At 37.6% G+C, this 13584-nt stretch overlaps 1 protein-coding gene across 1 annotated transcript in view; it reads right to left on the bottom strand.

Annotated features, from left to right (window-relative positions):
• The window catches only part of SLC9A9 (solute carrier family 9 member A9), a 182751-nt gene that overhangs the window by 104587 nt on the left and 64580 nt on the right, over positions 1-13584 (bottom strand). Inside the window, exons 7-8 of the mRNA XM_032698082.1 lie at positions 4401-4539; positions 3465-3570 (exon numbers count right to left, since the gene is read on the bottom strand). Of these exons, the coding sequence (XP_032553973.1) occupies positions 3465-3570; positions 4401-4539 (245 nt within the window). The remainder of the gene's footprint in view (positions 1-3464; positions 3571-4400; positions 4540-13584) is intronic.

Here is a 13584-nt window from a genome sequence, read left to right as displayed (position 1 = left end):
AATTTGTAACAGTCTGTTGCGATGAGGGAAGTGAGGGACGCTCCATATGAGAATCAGCAAACTTCTTTTATTGATAAGTGCTAACAGCTTAATATATGCCCCATAATTAGCTCATGCATATTGCAAAAGCCGAGCTCACCATTGGCTCTGGCTCAAATGTTGATTCCACCTCTCACTCCCTTCCCATGTTGACACAGGTGGCTCTCAGTTGCTTTTGTTTTGTTCCTGTTTACCAGCCAAGTAGCAGGCACAAAGACACTGTAGCTTTGCTATCTCAGATTTTCTCACTGCCTAGTCAGGCTGTGTTCTATACTCCAACAGTTCATCCATAGCTCCAGCTACATCCATATGTCCCCGTCCTGCCAGCCAATCCTCCACAACAGTCTGGCTCATTTGTTATCCGTCTCTGCACAGCACTGCAAGGGCCATCTTCCTGCCTCAGAAGAACCTGCTTTTCTCATTAGGCTCAGATTTCACTCTGTGCTCCTGGGAGTGGCAGATCTACAGCTTAGGAGAATTGAGTTTTACTCTAGAAGCCAAGGTATCTCTTCTCCTTTCTTACTGGGAGGAGTCTGCCTACTTCTCTGTGTGACGCAACACGGCACGTTACTTATGAGTAAAGGAAAGAAAACCACAAAGTTTAGAATTTAAAGCCCAGAATAACTTCCTTTTATAGAATAATGTCAGCTCAGTGAACTAAAGCCCATGTGGTCCCAACCTGACTTGCGCTTGCAGTGCTCAGAACTGCAGACAGAAATGTTCTGGTAGATCCCTTCTGAGAGTGTCAAAAGAAGAACTGGTCACAACATTTTAAAAAGCAGTGAGGTAGATGGTGTATCCAAGACAAATTACAGCAAACAGACAGGAGCAGTGAACAGCAGAATAAATGCACTTTGTCAGCAGCACTAAAGGAAATGGAAGTTGGTGACATTTGTTCTTGCTATGTCCTAAACACAAAGGTAGCACAAAATTGCCTCAGTGAGAGACCAGATTTTTGGACTCATCCTGGGTCCATCATCCATAATAAACTGCTTATTTATTTTTGGAGGAAAAGCTTTCCTGCTTGGTAGACTGTGCTCTCCTCTGAGCCCTTGAATAAGAAGACAGGTGTCAGACACATCACAAAATGTTCAGATGAGAATAGCTGAAGGTGAGGAAACAGCAGTAATTTATTATCACAAACTTTTCCTTTTATAATGTTCAGAAAACAAAGGGCTCTGAAAACCAGTAAATGAACAAAGAAGATGCTCTTCAACATTTTTTCCTTCAAGACCTATTTCTTTCTTGCCTTCATAGTGCAGATCTTTACCATGTAAAAATCAGAGGTGGTTGGCTGCAATTTTGATGCCTTTACACCGATAAATTCTATATGACTTTGCAGTATGCATTCACTGAATACATATATGCAAGTAAATTCACATACACATTTGAGTGTATTTCTGCAGGTATATTAATCTCTTTTTATTTGAATATCTACTCACTTCAAACAACTGTAGATAGAGGGAGTCTAAGCGAGGTGAACATTAAATGCTCGTGTACATCATGGAATCTTTCACAGACTAATGACTGAGTGATCATTTAAAATTTAGCAAATTTTGTTAATTACAAAACAAGAGAACAAGCAATTAATACATGCAAGATGTACTTTCCTCATTTATTTTGACAAGTGTTTAATTTAAATTATTTATGATTTTTTTTATAGCCTACTAGTAAATATTGTGTAATGAAGTCTGAACATGAAAACAACTCTATTAACACTGACCTTACTCTAGTACTCTGTTATTACAGCTTTTTTTCAGCAGTCAGGAATTATATACTTCAGGGCAAATGAGAAAATGCACAAATTAGTTTCTACTGTATAAGAATCAATTTATCATGCATATATCACAGCTTGATGATATAGCTATAAGATTAATAACCATAAGATTAATAACCATAACATTAATTTATAATTTACAGTTATTAGTATGACAATAATTGCGTAGTCATCCAGGATTTTTATGTTGATTTGCTGGTTTGATCACATCCATTTTTCAACCAGGGTCAGGCCCATATACTGTGTGTTATATATCATGGGGTATCTTGAGGCTAAGGGATAAAATATTTTCTAAAATATTGGCCTGTACTACTCTCCATTTACATTTTATTTTAAAAATCTGCTAGTGGGCTCTACCATCTACTATATCCACACAAAAACAGTATAGGTCATTATTTCTAAATTATGAAATACTTCAATATTAGACTTCAAAAGACTCAGAGTGATTGAAGAACTGGTATGGAAAGCATTATAAGAATGAAATTATTTTGCAATTACGTTACTTAATAGCTACAGGGAAATACTGATGTCTAGTGTTAATCCTTTGAAGTTCATTAAGAAGGAAGGAACAGAAAAACCACAATATCCAAGGAAAATGAAGTTCAGATGCCCCTCTTTTTATTCACTGGCCTGAAGATTTTGGCAGTAAGCAGGATGCAAAATTGTTTAATTAATAAGACAAGGATGCCAGAAGATGCAGATGTTGATACCCATTCAGACATAGTGCGACTGTGTGGCTGATATTAAAAAAGTAATATGCTAGTTCCAGACAACTCAGTAAAAATATAAAAATATAACTGTTGACTCCAAAAGGCTTTGAGCAATTTTGCAAACAAACAAGCATGGGCTGCATCCTCACTCCATTAAGCAGTTTTCTTCCCCTGACTTTCCCTGACACTAGTTAGAGCACTGGATTTCAAGGGTGACGGCCTCAAAAACATTAAAACAATCAGGGTCATACAAACTGTGTTCTCTTGAATTACACTATACAGTAGGCTGCTGTGTAGGTAAACAATTTTTGCCTAAACTTCTGTACACTTTTTAATGGAGGCCCTGGGTATGTAACTGACTGTGATCATATAATTTCTTTCCTGACATCTCTACCTGTCACTGGGACATGGCTGTGCCTCTCCTGTTGCTAAAGGTGTTCATGGAGGGGCACTGAACAAGATGACTTCTTTTTTTTTTTTTTTTTTTTAAGTACAGAGGTGGATGCCACTGGCAATGTTGAGGATGGCCCTGTCCTCTGTTTAGTTATTGATAATTGGGAAGAACAAGAAGGGACATGCAGTGTGTGCAGAGGAACACACAATCTCACAGTCACATGGCACTGCATATTTGCTTCCTTGTACTTACTGTCATCTTTGGTCCTATAGCTGGGCAGGAAATAGTTGGATTAGTAGTGGGACTAATAGGGATGGGATAATCTAGGGAAGAAAGACTGTGAACTTGAGTCTGATCTAATATGTCTTTGTCTGGAAGAACTATTCAATGTCTCTTAATGTTCTTAAAGATGAAACAATCTTCAATACAGCAATGGGCCTTTAGAAAATTTTTATGTGATGTCATGCTTAAAATAAACATGCATTTTACCCACACTAGAGGCATATTATAAAACTGCTTTTATTCAATAAAATTCAACACTTACCTGTAAGCCCAGCGGCTTCTGCTGATAAGAAGGCACTCCAGGATAGGAGGAAAAATAGACCTGTCTCCAACACAGGAAACTCACACAGCTTTGTAAATTTTGTCAAGTGCTAAAAGATTACTAAGGAAAAATAAAACCCCAACAGTTTTGTAAACTAAAATTGCTCCTGACCTGATAAAGGATAGAAGAAAGAAATCTCCCCCACCATACTCATCTATACTCGTTGAATTCAGGAACAACTGCACAGCTTCTAAGTTATCTCAAAGAGGAAAATCCAGAACAGGTTTTGAAGTCAGCTATTTTAAGTGCTTTTGTGGGCTTTGAATTAATGCCTAGTTGGTTGCATTTGATATTTTTTTTCCCAGCAAAAGGAAGTAATTTTGTCCAGTTTTATGAGCGAGCTGGCATTTATTTACATTTGCATCCATGCAAGGAAGATGAAAATCACTTGTCTTTCTACAGTAGCGTTTTACACAAAGAACTGTAAAACCCAAGAAAAAATGCAGGGCAACAGATAGACCTTTAATTTCTAGCTTAGGTAAACTGATGAAGTTGTCAGTCACACTGACATGGTGTAGTGTTTCCCTTGTATTTTTGTATAATTGCTGCTAGCTTGTAGTTCATAAATAAGTGACTGTATTTAATAAATTCATGTTTTGACTTCAAAACACTTTCTTTAAAATGCAACCATTTCCAAATAGTAAGATAAAGACCAGAGTCTTGCCTAATGTTCAAAAGAAATTTGAGTATAAAATTCTTTGTGGATTCTGACAAATAACATTTTCTGTCAATTTATGATTTGTCTGTTGGTTTGCAAAGACTTGAATCTAGAGCAAAAAGGTTCAGGCTTAAACTAAAAATGGTCAGTCTCAGATATCAGGTGTTTTTTTCCAACATATATAAATTTTCTCTCTGAAAACAAACCATAAAGGATATTAAAGCTGTGACAACAGCATAAGAGGATCCCATGGCAAATGATCCAGCAAAGATCCCCAGGAAATTTCCCATTGACTGGAAGAAAGCAGCAGCATCAAAAGCATTAGGATTCTCCTTCGGACTGTAAATGGATATAGAGCTGAAAAGAAAACAAAGGCATGGGGGAAAGGGAAAGAAAAAGGAATAACAAACTCAATCACATTGTTACAATTTTGGAATCAATAATTGAAAATTGATATTTTTAGGGACTCAAAATGCAAACCAAAGCTTCTCTGGGCTAATAGCAGATGAGAGCAAAGCAGATGGAGACTGGGGACAACCAATTTATTTTCAAGGTGTCACACTGTAAATCAATAGTCTACTGCAAGTCAGTAACATTTGTATACTAGAAGTGCCATAAACAAGGGCAACTAAACATTAAAAGGTGATAGGTGTATAAGAAAACTGCAGGGAAGATAGATAACTTTGAATTATTTATTGTCCATGTGTCTTCAGAGCATTACATATTCGCAAATACTCGATAAAAAGTGCAGGTTTGTGGCTGAGGCTCAAATGGGGGACACAAATCACAGCAGACACCAAACCTGCAGCAGCAATTTTGTCATAAAGTAGTTCCCTTTTTGGTATAACCCTTCATAACTAGAGCTGAAGCCATATCAAGAGCTCGGCAATAGGAAACCTTGTGGACAAGATGAATGTTGTCCCACAGAAAGAAACTGCTGCAGTTGTCAAAGGTCATCTCCTGTATCTCACCCCTGAGTGCAGCCCTCATGGGTATTTTTGAAAAGGAAATGATGCCACTAAAGCAAATGGGCTGTGCATTAAATAATTTTTGAGAGTCTCAGGGTTGTTATTTGCCACCACTCAATTATTACCCAGAACACCAGTAACTCCTTGTATGAATATCTCTTTTTTCTTGTTGAAATGTTATATTTAACAGATGAAAAATTGCTCTAAGCCTCCTAAACTAATTAAGCAACACTTTAGATCTTTTTGTTCTGTTGCTTTGAGTACTGTAGGTCTTTTATGTTAGTTGTCAAAGAAAATGTACTGAGCTCGGCATTGGATTCCAGAATGCAGCTTGGATTGCTGGAAAATGATAAGTATTTTAAGCGTTAAAAATTTAGAAATTTAAAAAGTTGTAAGTATTTTAAGCTTTTGCATATTAAAAATGGGATTTTTGCAGTCTTTCACTTTGAAATAAGGCTTAGAGTTGAAGTTCTGCTTGAAGGATTTTTTAAATAGTTGCATTCAAACCACATGGAGATATGTGGAAACAGTTTTCATGCTTTCAGTCTGCAAAAAATGGCACAAGGTTTCTCAAGGCATGTGGTGGAGCACCAATAATTATGAGGGACGAATACTCATCTACTACAACAGAAGTAACTAAGCCCTAAAATCTGCTCTCTCCAATTATGCTGATTAGCACCACTACAAAACTAGTGAGATTATTTGTAGTGGAAAGTGCTATTGATAGAGGGATACAAAATATTACTAGCAGAGGAAATGCTAATCAGCAACATGTTGCTATCCACATTTTCAGTCCTTTTTCAACTGTGACTCTCTCAGACCAGGGGTCAGTTATAGTTCTTTGTTTCTCTTGCCTTCAGATTATTCCTGAAACGTTTTTCACCTCTGGCCTACTCAAAATGTATTGGTTTAGACCCCACATGAAATAAAGAACTATATTGAGTCACAGATGCATTCCCTAAACTGGCAGAATCCTATCAGCTGTGATACAGTATGGTTATAGTGTGATTTAGTAAGTGTATTTTGTGTTGTTAGGGCGGGCTTTGCTTTAGCTAGTTATATAAAATTGGAACTATTTGGTAGTGTAACCAGAACTGTTAGATCTAAAGCTTGTAGGTCTGTCTTGACAGCAAAGCAGCCACTTTATTCTCTGATGTTTGCCCCAAACAAGTATACAGAGAGTTCAGCTGCTGTTCTGCTTGGCTTAGTGAATTATAAACCAGGAAATGATCTTTTTTGCCATTGGTACTGCTGACAGCACTGTGGTGAATTCAGAGAGGTCAGCCTAAAATCGAGGAAAATGGTTCTGTGACATTGATGGGCTTTGCCCATGGTAGGGATGCTCAGTAATAAAAAGTAAAACAAAAAAATCTTGACACAGAGTGAAAGTTTAATAGTCAAATGTAAACTCTAGTCATTAAATGACTTTTTATTAAATATGTTAACATTAAAGGAAGAAAAGTTGACTTTATTAAGATCAATTAGGGTTCCAGTTTGCCCTCCAACTTACCAATAGCTTTCAGGTATGAAGCAAACTAGAAGAAAGCATCCTATTCTTAATATAGTTATTTCAGGAACGAATGTGAAGTGACTCATTCTCACTGGGAAATTTTTCTTCTCAATATGCCCTGAAACCCCAGGATTTTTTAAAAGCACCATAATACAGCACATGCTCATTGTGCTAACTGTGGTTCCTGGACTAAATCTTTCTAGAACTCACGTCTCCCTGCAGCTCAAAGAGTATTTACTTCAGATTTTCACTTTGCATTATTCTGTATTAGACCCATTATTTATTTTTCTGAATATATTTCTTCTTTAACACTAACTTTTAACCCTTTCAACCATCCTAAATACACACTAATTTACCTGGCAGTTTTTCTATATAAGCTGTAATTTAGCAGAACAGGATTTTATCCTGTTTGTTCCAGTACTTCCTGCCAAACCAATTATTTGACCTAAAAACAAAATTGCAAAGTTTAACACTGGAGAGAGCCATAATTAAAATTATGGTTCCTCTACTCTTCTTCCTTTTCCTCAGAGAGCACTTCAAGAGGCGTGCTGGCATGACTTGCCATTTCTGCTCTCTGCTCTCTGTGCCTGCTACAAAAGGGGTTGATTGCAGTTCATTAATAAGCAGTGCGGGAGAGTTTGATACGAAATTTCAAACTGTGTTTAGTTTTTATAGGCTCTCTAATTGCTGAACTTGTTTAAGAAAAAAAGGGTTTATTTCTGTAAATTTGTATCAGAGGTGGATTAAGGGAATGCATAAAATAAATGCAGTAGAAAACCTTTTTAGAGACTGATAAATGAACAGAATTAATGACAAAGACATGCTTTATTTGCATGCTGTATCTCACAAACACCTGCTCCAGTCTCTACTGTTTGTCTATATGTAAGTTTGGTAACCTCTGCCTCTCCTTCAGGTTGGAGTTAGAAATAATACTTAGATTCCTTGCTGGTTCTTATAAGGATTAGCCAGTACTTTCTATATTAGAAAGTTATTTAACAGATATCTTTTTATTTCCAGTTCTTCTGTGCTTCCTAGACCAAACAACATTGGACAGGGTCAAGTGTTTTCACAGCTTTCAAAAAGGAAACCTAGGCAATATTTATTCATAAAAAAAATTGCAAGTTAGGGTGGTTGCTCTTGCTTGAAGCAGATAGAAGGATTGGCAGTTTGTGTCAGTTGTACCACGCTAATTATTGCACTTCTTTCTTCCCCTCCTCTGTTAAGATCACGTTAGGATGAAAACTCAGCACAACAAACACTTTCATTCTATGGACTTGTGCAGGGATCTAACATGAAAGGTCTGCATGAGGGGAGTGCTATTGCAGTAGAAAGCATAGTCACATTTCCAGTTACATCTTAATTGATTCCTTTTTTTACATCTTCAATTATTCTTAAGGATTATCCTTTAACTAATGGAAAAGATTCCTTTTCTTGATATAAGCCAAAGTGATGCAACATCTGCATCAGATGACTGTTAGAAAAAGGTAATGTGCTGAAGAAAATACACTCAAGCATCAGAAGGAGAATGTTTGTAAACAGCAGAAATTTTCCAGTAGAATGACGTGGAATCAATTATTAGAAAGAACCAGTAAACAGACTGTTTTATTCCTTTCTTCCTCCTCCTGTCTATTTGAACAACATGAAAACAAACAGCTAATTATCTTTGGACAGGAAGATTTCTTTCCACTTGCTAAATCAAAGGGCTTCCTTTAGCCCAGTGGCCTTCTTCCTATTTACCACTTTATCATGTAATACTGCGCAGAAGAAAATCGGGAATAATGTGAAGAAAAAATACATGAAAATACAGAAAGGTCAGATGTTCCTTAAAATACCTTCATTGAATGAAGTGAGATCTCCCTCAGGCAATAAATAATTATAGAATTAAATGGCAATTTCATCAGCTGCTAATTAAGAAAAATAAAACAGGCCAGAAAAAAAGGCTTCTAGAGTTCAAGGTTATTTTTAACAAGGAAAAAAGTTTGTTTTTCCTGACATTATAATTATACAGAAAAAGATAGGTCACTATACTGTGTTAGAAAACTTGGATCTTTAAGAGAAGTGGATTGAACTGAACGATTTCTGTTCCCACACAACTTTTTAACTATATAGTTTTCTTAAAAGTGTTAGAAGAAAGCTGAAAAGACAGAATTGTAATTTGCCCACAGTATAAGTGTTTGAACTACAAGCTAGAAGTGAAAGCCCATGGATGGCATCAGACACCTACATCTTCTCTTGGCAAGTTTTAGGTTGGTAAAGCTTTCCAGACTTCCTCACAAAAGAGCTCCTCACACAGCAAGAGCAAGTAGATGAACTATAAAAATAAAAACAAATGAGGAGGTTTGGGACGTGAGTGTGCCAAGCCAACAAAAGCACGTATGAAGCAGGGAAGGTTTGAAGACAGTTAAGGCTAAGCAGAGACACATCAGTATGGGAAGACTTTAGGCAGCCAATTGTAACAGTAGTTTGAGGCAAATACATGGAGATCCTCTAGATGAAAATTTCCAACGACAAACACTGTATTTTTCAGATGTGTTTAAAACAGTGATCAATAAGTAATGCAAATGCACAGAAGGTGCACTAAAAGAACACAGATGAATCTTTTGAACGTCCTTCTGTGTAAGGAAATCTGTCTTTCTGGAATATATGCCTGATAATACTTGCATAGTTTTAGATATTTAAGGTTCCTGAAACATGGATTTCACAGAAATACACATATTAAGCTTTCTATTGATATGTGTGTAAGATCTGCAAAAGATAAAGGAAAAGGTACTGGTGGTTGAATTGCTGCTGGAATGGCCAGTATTTGAACCTTCATTTTTCTGGATATCCAAAACTTTAGTCTCCTTGGCAACATAGTACATCATGGGTTTTATTCTACTGACAACCTGGTTTCAGCACACTGCTACTAGTACTATTGCTTTAGTTCTAGAAGAAGGTCTAGCAGTTGTTTTAGGAACTATTTTCTATCTTGGATTACAGTCTGTTCCTTTTTCTCTGTGTCATGGCTTATTTGCTTCTTCTCTTTTCTGATCTTACTTTTGTTCCTTTGTAGGCTTTTCCAGACTCTATAAACTATTTACAGAACATTTCATTTTGATGACTTTAAGCCACACTAGCACTTACTGTTGTTGTATATGAGATTTTAGTGTTTATGGAAACCTTTCTCCAAAAGGATTTGCTATCAGTTCAAAGAGACTAGCTGATGACATATGTCCAAGCATTCATGCTGGAAAGGTAAAGCTGTCACAGACCCTATGGAAAACCCGTTTTCCCATTTATCTGCATGAAAATAGGAAATCAGACACTCTGCTAGATTTCCACTTAACATAAAAAATCATAGGTTTATTCTACTGATGGACTCAGGCTCCTTTTTAGGTGACACAAAGCATTCTCAGAGCTGATGTAACTGTGTAGCTTACTACAGTTGTCAGCAGCATTACACAGCAGTTGCAGAATTTGAGTGACTCTGTGCTGTCACTTGGGCCATCAGAAATCAGTTTAGCTCATCAGGAGTCATTTTTGGCAGCTGATGAAAAACATTTTTTACACTGGTAACTATTTTCTGTTTTCTTCTGTGTTCAGGCCTGAGCTGACACACAGCAGCAGTTTGTCAGAGAAAAGGACAAGGAGTTTGTGTTGTTCCAGGTAGATTTTCCCTAATGCAGATCTTAGTTCTCATTGATCCCCAAAATCGGGAACTGCAGAAAATCTGTCATTCTCCCTCCTCCTTCTCTGCCTCCCCACCCATTACCTTTAGGAAGCCTGCTCTACCTCCTTAGGGACCCTTGGAAACCATCTATTGTGGTGATCCCATTCTTGCCCTGAAAATTCCACCACCATTACCTTAAAAGTACCTGGTAACTCACTCACCTTGATGGGGTTGAACCCAAATACTCTGGTGCCCAGGGAAAACCTTTGCAAGTCCCTCCTGACAGAGGTGCTGGACACCCCCCCTCCTTCTGATCCTGACCAGAACTCAGTCACTACAGACCTGCAATCACTAAAGACACAAATGGGAGGGGTGAGATGATAGTTTTGACAATGAGCAAGGAGCTAATGGGGCTGCAGGCTGAGAGATTTCAAATCTAAACTCATCTCTGATCTGGGGTGGAGCTTCTCTACCCCTGTGCATCTGAGAAATGGTATGTGCTGTCATCTGTACAAGTATCTTAACTCCTCATTACTTTGTTCTAGGCAAACATCATCCTGTTTTTATCTTTGACAGAAAGAAAACCTGGGTTTAAAATCTATGTAAAAGAAAACTAAGGCTTTAATAGTCAAATGTGTTTGCATATATCTGTGGCTTGGTGTTGTCATTCTCAAATGACTGCTATTGCTTCTAAATGTCTAATTTTCATAAATCTATTTGATCATACTTTCCAGTGACAACTCTTTTCCTGTCCCATATCTTTGAGAGGAATGAAGCACATGAGCAGAAAGCAGATGGCTGATAGTGGATCCCTATGACAGCACGTGCTGCATTCTGTTCTGAGCCTGACTGTCCTTACTTATGAGCTGATGATATCAAAAGGCATATAAATTACACAGTTATGTGCCTGAAAAAATGATCCTTTCCCATTTGGATATCACAACTGTAATGCAGCTCACTGTTTAATTTCCATTCTTTTCAAACCCTGCATGGAGAGAAAAGGCCTGTGTACCTAGAGCAGCTTGAAGTCTGTCCTCCCACTTAGGGAGCTCTTAGCGGCTTCATCAACTGTGAAGATGTACATAGTGCTAAGAAGGTAGAAACAAAGAATCAATCACCAAGGAACAGATAAAGATAAAAGTAAATTATTTTTGTGTTAATATGAAGAGCTGGATTTCTCCTCTTCCTTGCAGATCTCTCTGTAATCACCAATGCTTTTGCAAAATGGAACTTACGAATTAGAACAGTACTGTAAAAAATACACTTTTTTTTTTTTTCTGCATAGCAAACATGACTGTTAAAGGTGCAAACAACCAACCTTCTGACTTAACAAGAAACAATAAACAAGGAAAAATTTCTCCAGTCAGTATCTGGAGGAAAAAACAAATAGATTTCTGTGTTATTTGAACCAAAACTGCTGCATCATGATAATTGTGCCACTAAGGGAATTAGATGTGCTGTATGTGTTAACACTATTGCTGGTGCTTGTCTGTGAGTCTAAGCAATCTTTTTGCCTCCCTACCCCCAACATCTGAGTTGAGAGCGATTGTCCACTCCCAGCTCTTGTACTTCTAGACCCAACCATCTGAACTTGTAACATGATCTAAAGATTTGTATCTCTCTAACAATAGTGTGCAGCACTTACTTTTTTCATATACAGTCAGATTTTTATCTCCTATCAGCTTTACATTATTCTCCCTCATTATAGCATTCTTCACCTTTGTGTTGCCTTTCAATTCCTTGACTTGTGAGCCACTAGCCTTCAAAGTTACTTAGAACAGAGCTAATAAATATTTATCAGAAACCTTTACAGAACCTTCCCTTTACGTGACAGTTCTTACCATTAGTGCAGGGTGATGAGACCCTGGAGTAAGGATTTGCAGTGAAAATGATATATCACTCTTGAAAGACAAAAATCGAACCAATGTGTAATTTCAAGTGTTCTGTCAGCATAGGCAAGTTTAATGTGCTCTTGGAGGCCTAATTCGATCCACACCTTAGCTTTATTTGTGCAAAAGTGGCAAAGCATGATACTGTGGGACTTAATTTACTCTACACAGAGTGCAAAGAATAGAACATCAGAGCACGCTAATGAGACACTGACTGATGTGTCCATAAGAGGTAGGGAAGGGGATTACTGGAAGGATGGGTGGTCTTAATTAACCCTCCCCCTTTGTACTAAAATTTCTGGGATAACTCCAGGATGAGATAATGAAGCCTTTCAACTATCCTTGTCTTTCGCAGTGACTGTACTCTTGCAAACAAATATGACATTTATCTACGTCAGTTGGACTCTACCTCCCTGTTGATAAAATGATGTAGCCTGGCGGTTGCCTGCATGGAGTGTTAGGGTGCTGCAGCATCAAAATTACTATGATTTGCTGTCATTCTGCTGCAGCTCTCTAGATGAGAAACTGCCTCAAATTACTGTCACAATGATGAGCATCTGAAGCAACTTCACTGATTCAACGCAGTTGTTCTAGATTTACACTGGTGTTACAAAAAAGCAGAATATGACCCCAACACTTTAAGGGAGGTTTTAAGGAGCTTGGTTAGCCATGAAAAAAATCCTTTGCCCTTGTGGGTAACTAGCAGAGATTAAGCTAAAACAGTTTGCGCTAAACCTTTATTGAGTAGTAATTTTCTCAGAATTATACAACCCATGCTTTTTCTCAGGAGCATCTTAAGATTGAAATAACAGAAAATGATGTATATTTTATGCCAGACAGCACTCCCTTCATTTAGGGTTTGACTCATCATCACAACACTGCAGAACTCACTACACCTGTGTGCGGTGTGAAATACCAGGGATGAACAGCAGCCTTCCATTTGGAATAATAGCTGGTTCTCATCCTTCACAAATTCACAGTCCTGCTCACCTCACCCTCCTCCAGGGTTTAAATCAACTTGTCCCTGAGATTTAGCTGGTTAAACAGCACTACAGTACACTATAATTTTCCTTGAAATTCCCTTGAATGAATCTGAACAAATGGGTGGAGAGTTAATATCAGATTGCTTAGCTGATCAATGGAAGAACATTTACAGCAGGTTCTTATTTAATATTCAAAAAACTTTATTCTTCTGTGGCCTCTGCTTAGGAAGATCCTGAGACTTGTGTGCAGAGCAGTACACTGGGAGACCTGATGCTGAGTGTAATTGATGAAGATAAGGTACAGTGAATCCCATAGAAATTAGAGTGAAAGGAGTAAGAAAGTCTGTTTAAAGTTTTTTCTGTTTCAGTGTTCTCCCTCATTCCTGCCTAAGACTCTCTAATG

Source organism: Chiroxiphia lanceolata, chromosome 10 (assembly GCF_009829145.1).
Source record: "Chiroxiphia lanceolata isolate bChiLan1 chromosome 10, bChiLan1.pri, whole genome shotgun sequence".
Taxonomy (NCBI): domain Eukaryota; kingdom Metazoa; phylum Chordata; class Aves; order Passeriformes; family Pipridae; genus Chiroxiphia; species Chiroxiphia lanceolata.
The sequence above is the reverse complement of the archived record's forward strand: the minus strand, read 5'-3'. Positions and strand labels throughout refer to the sequence as shown.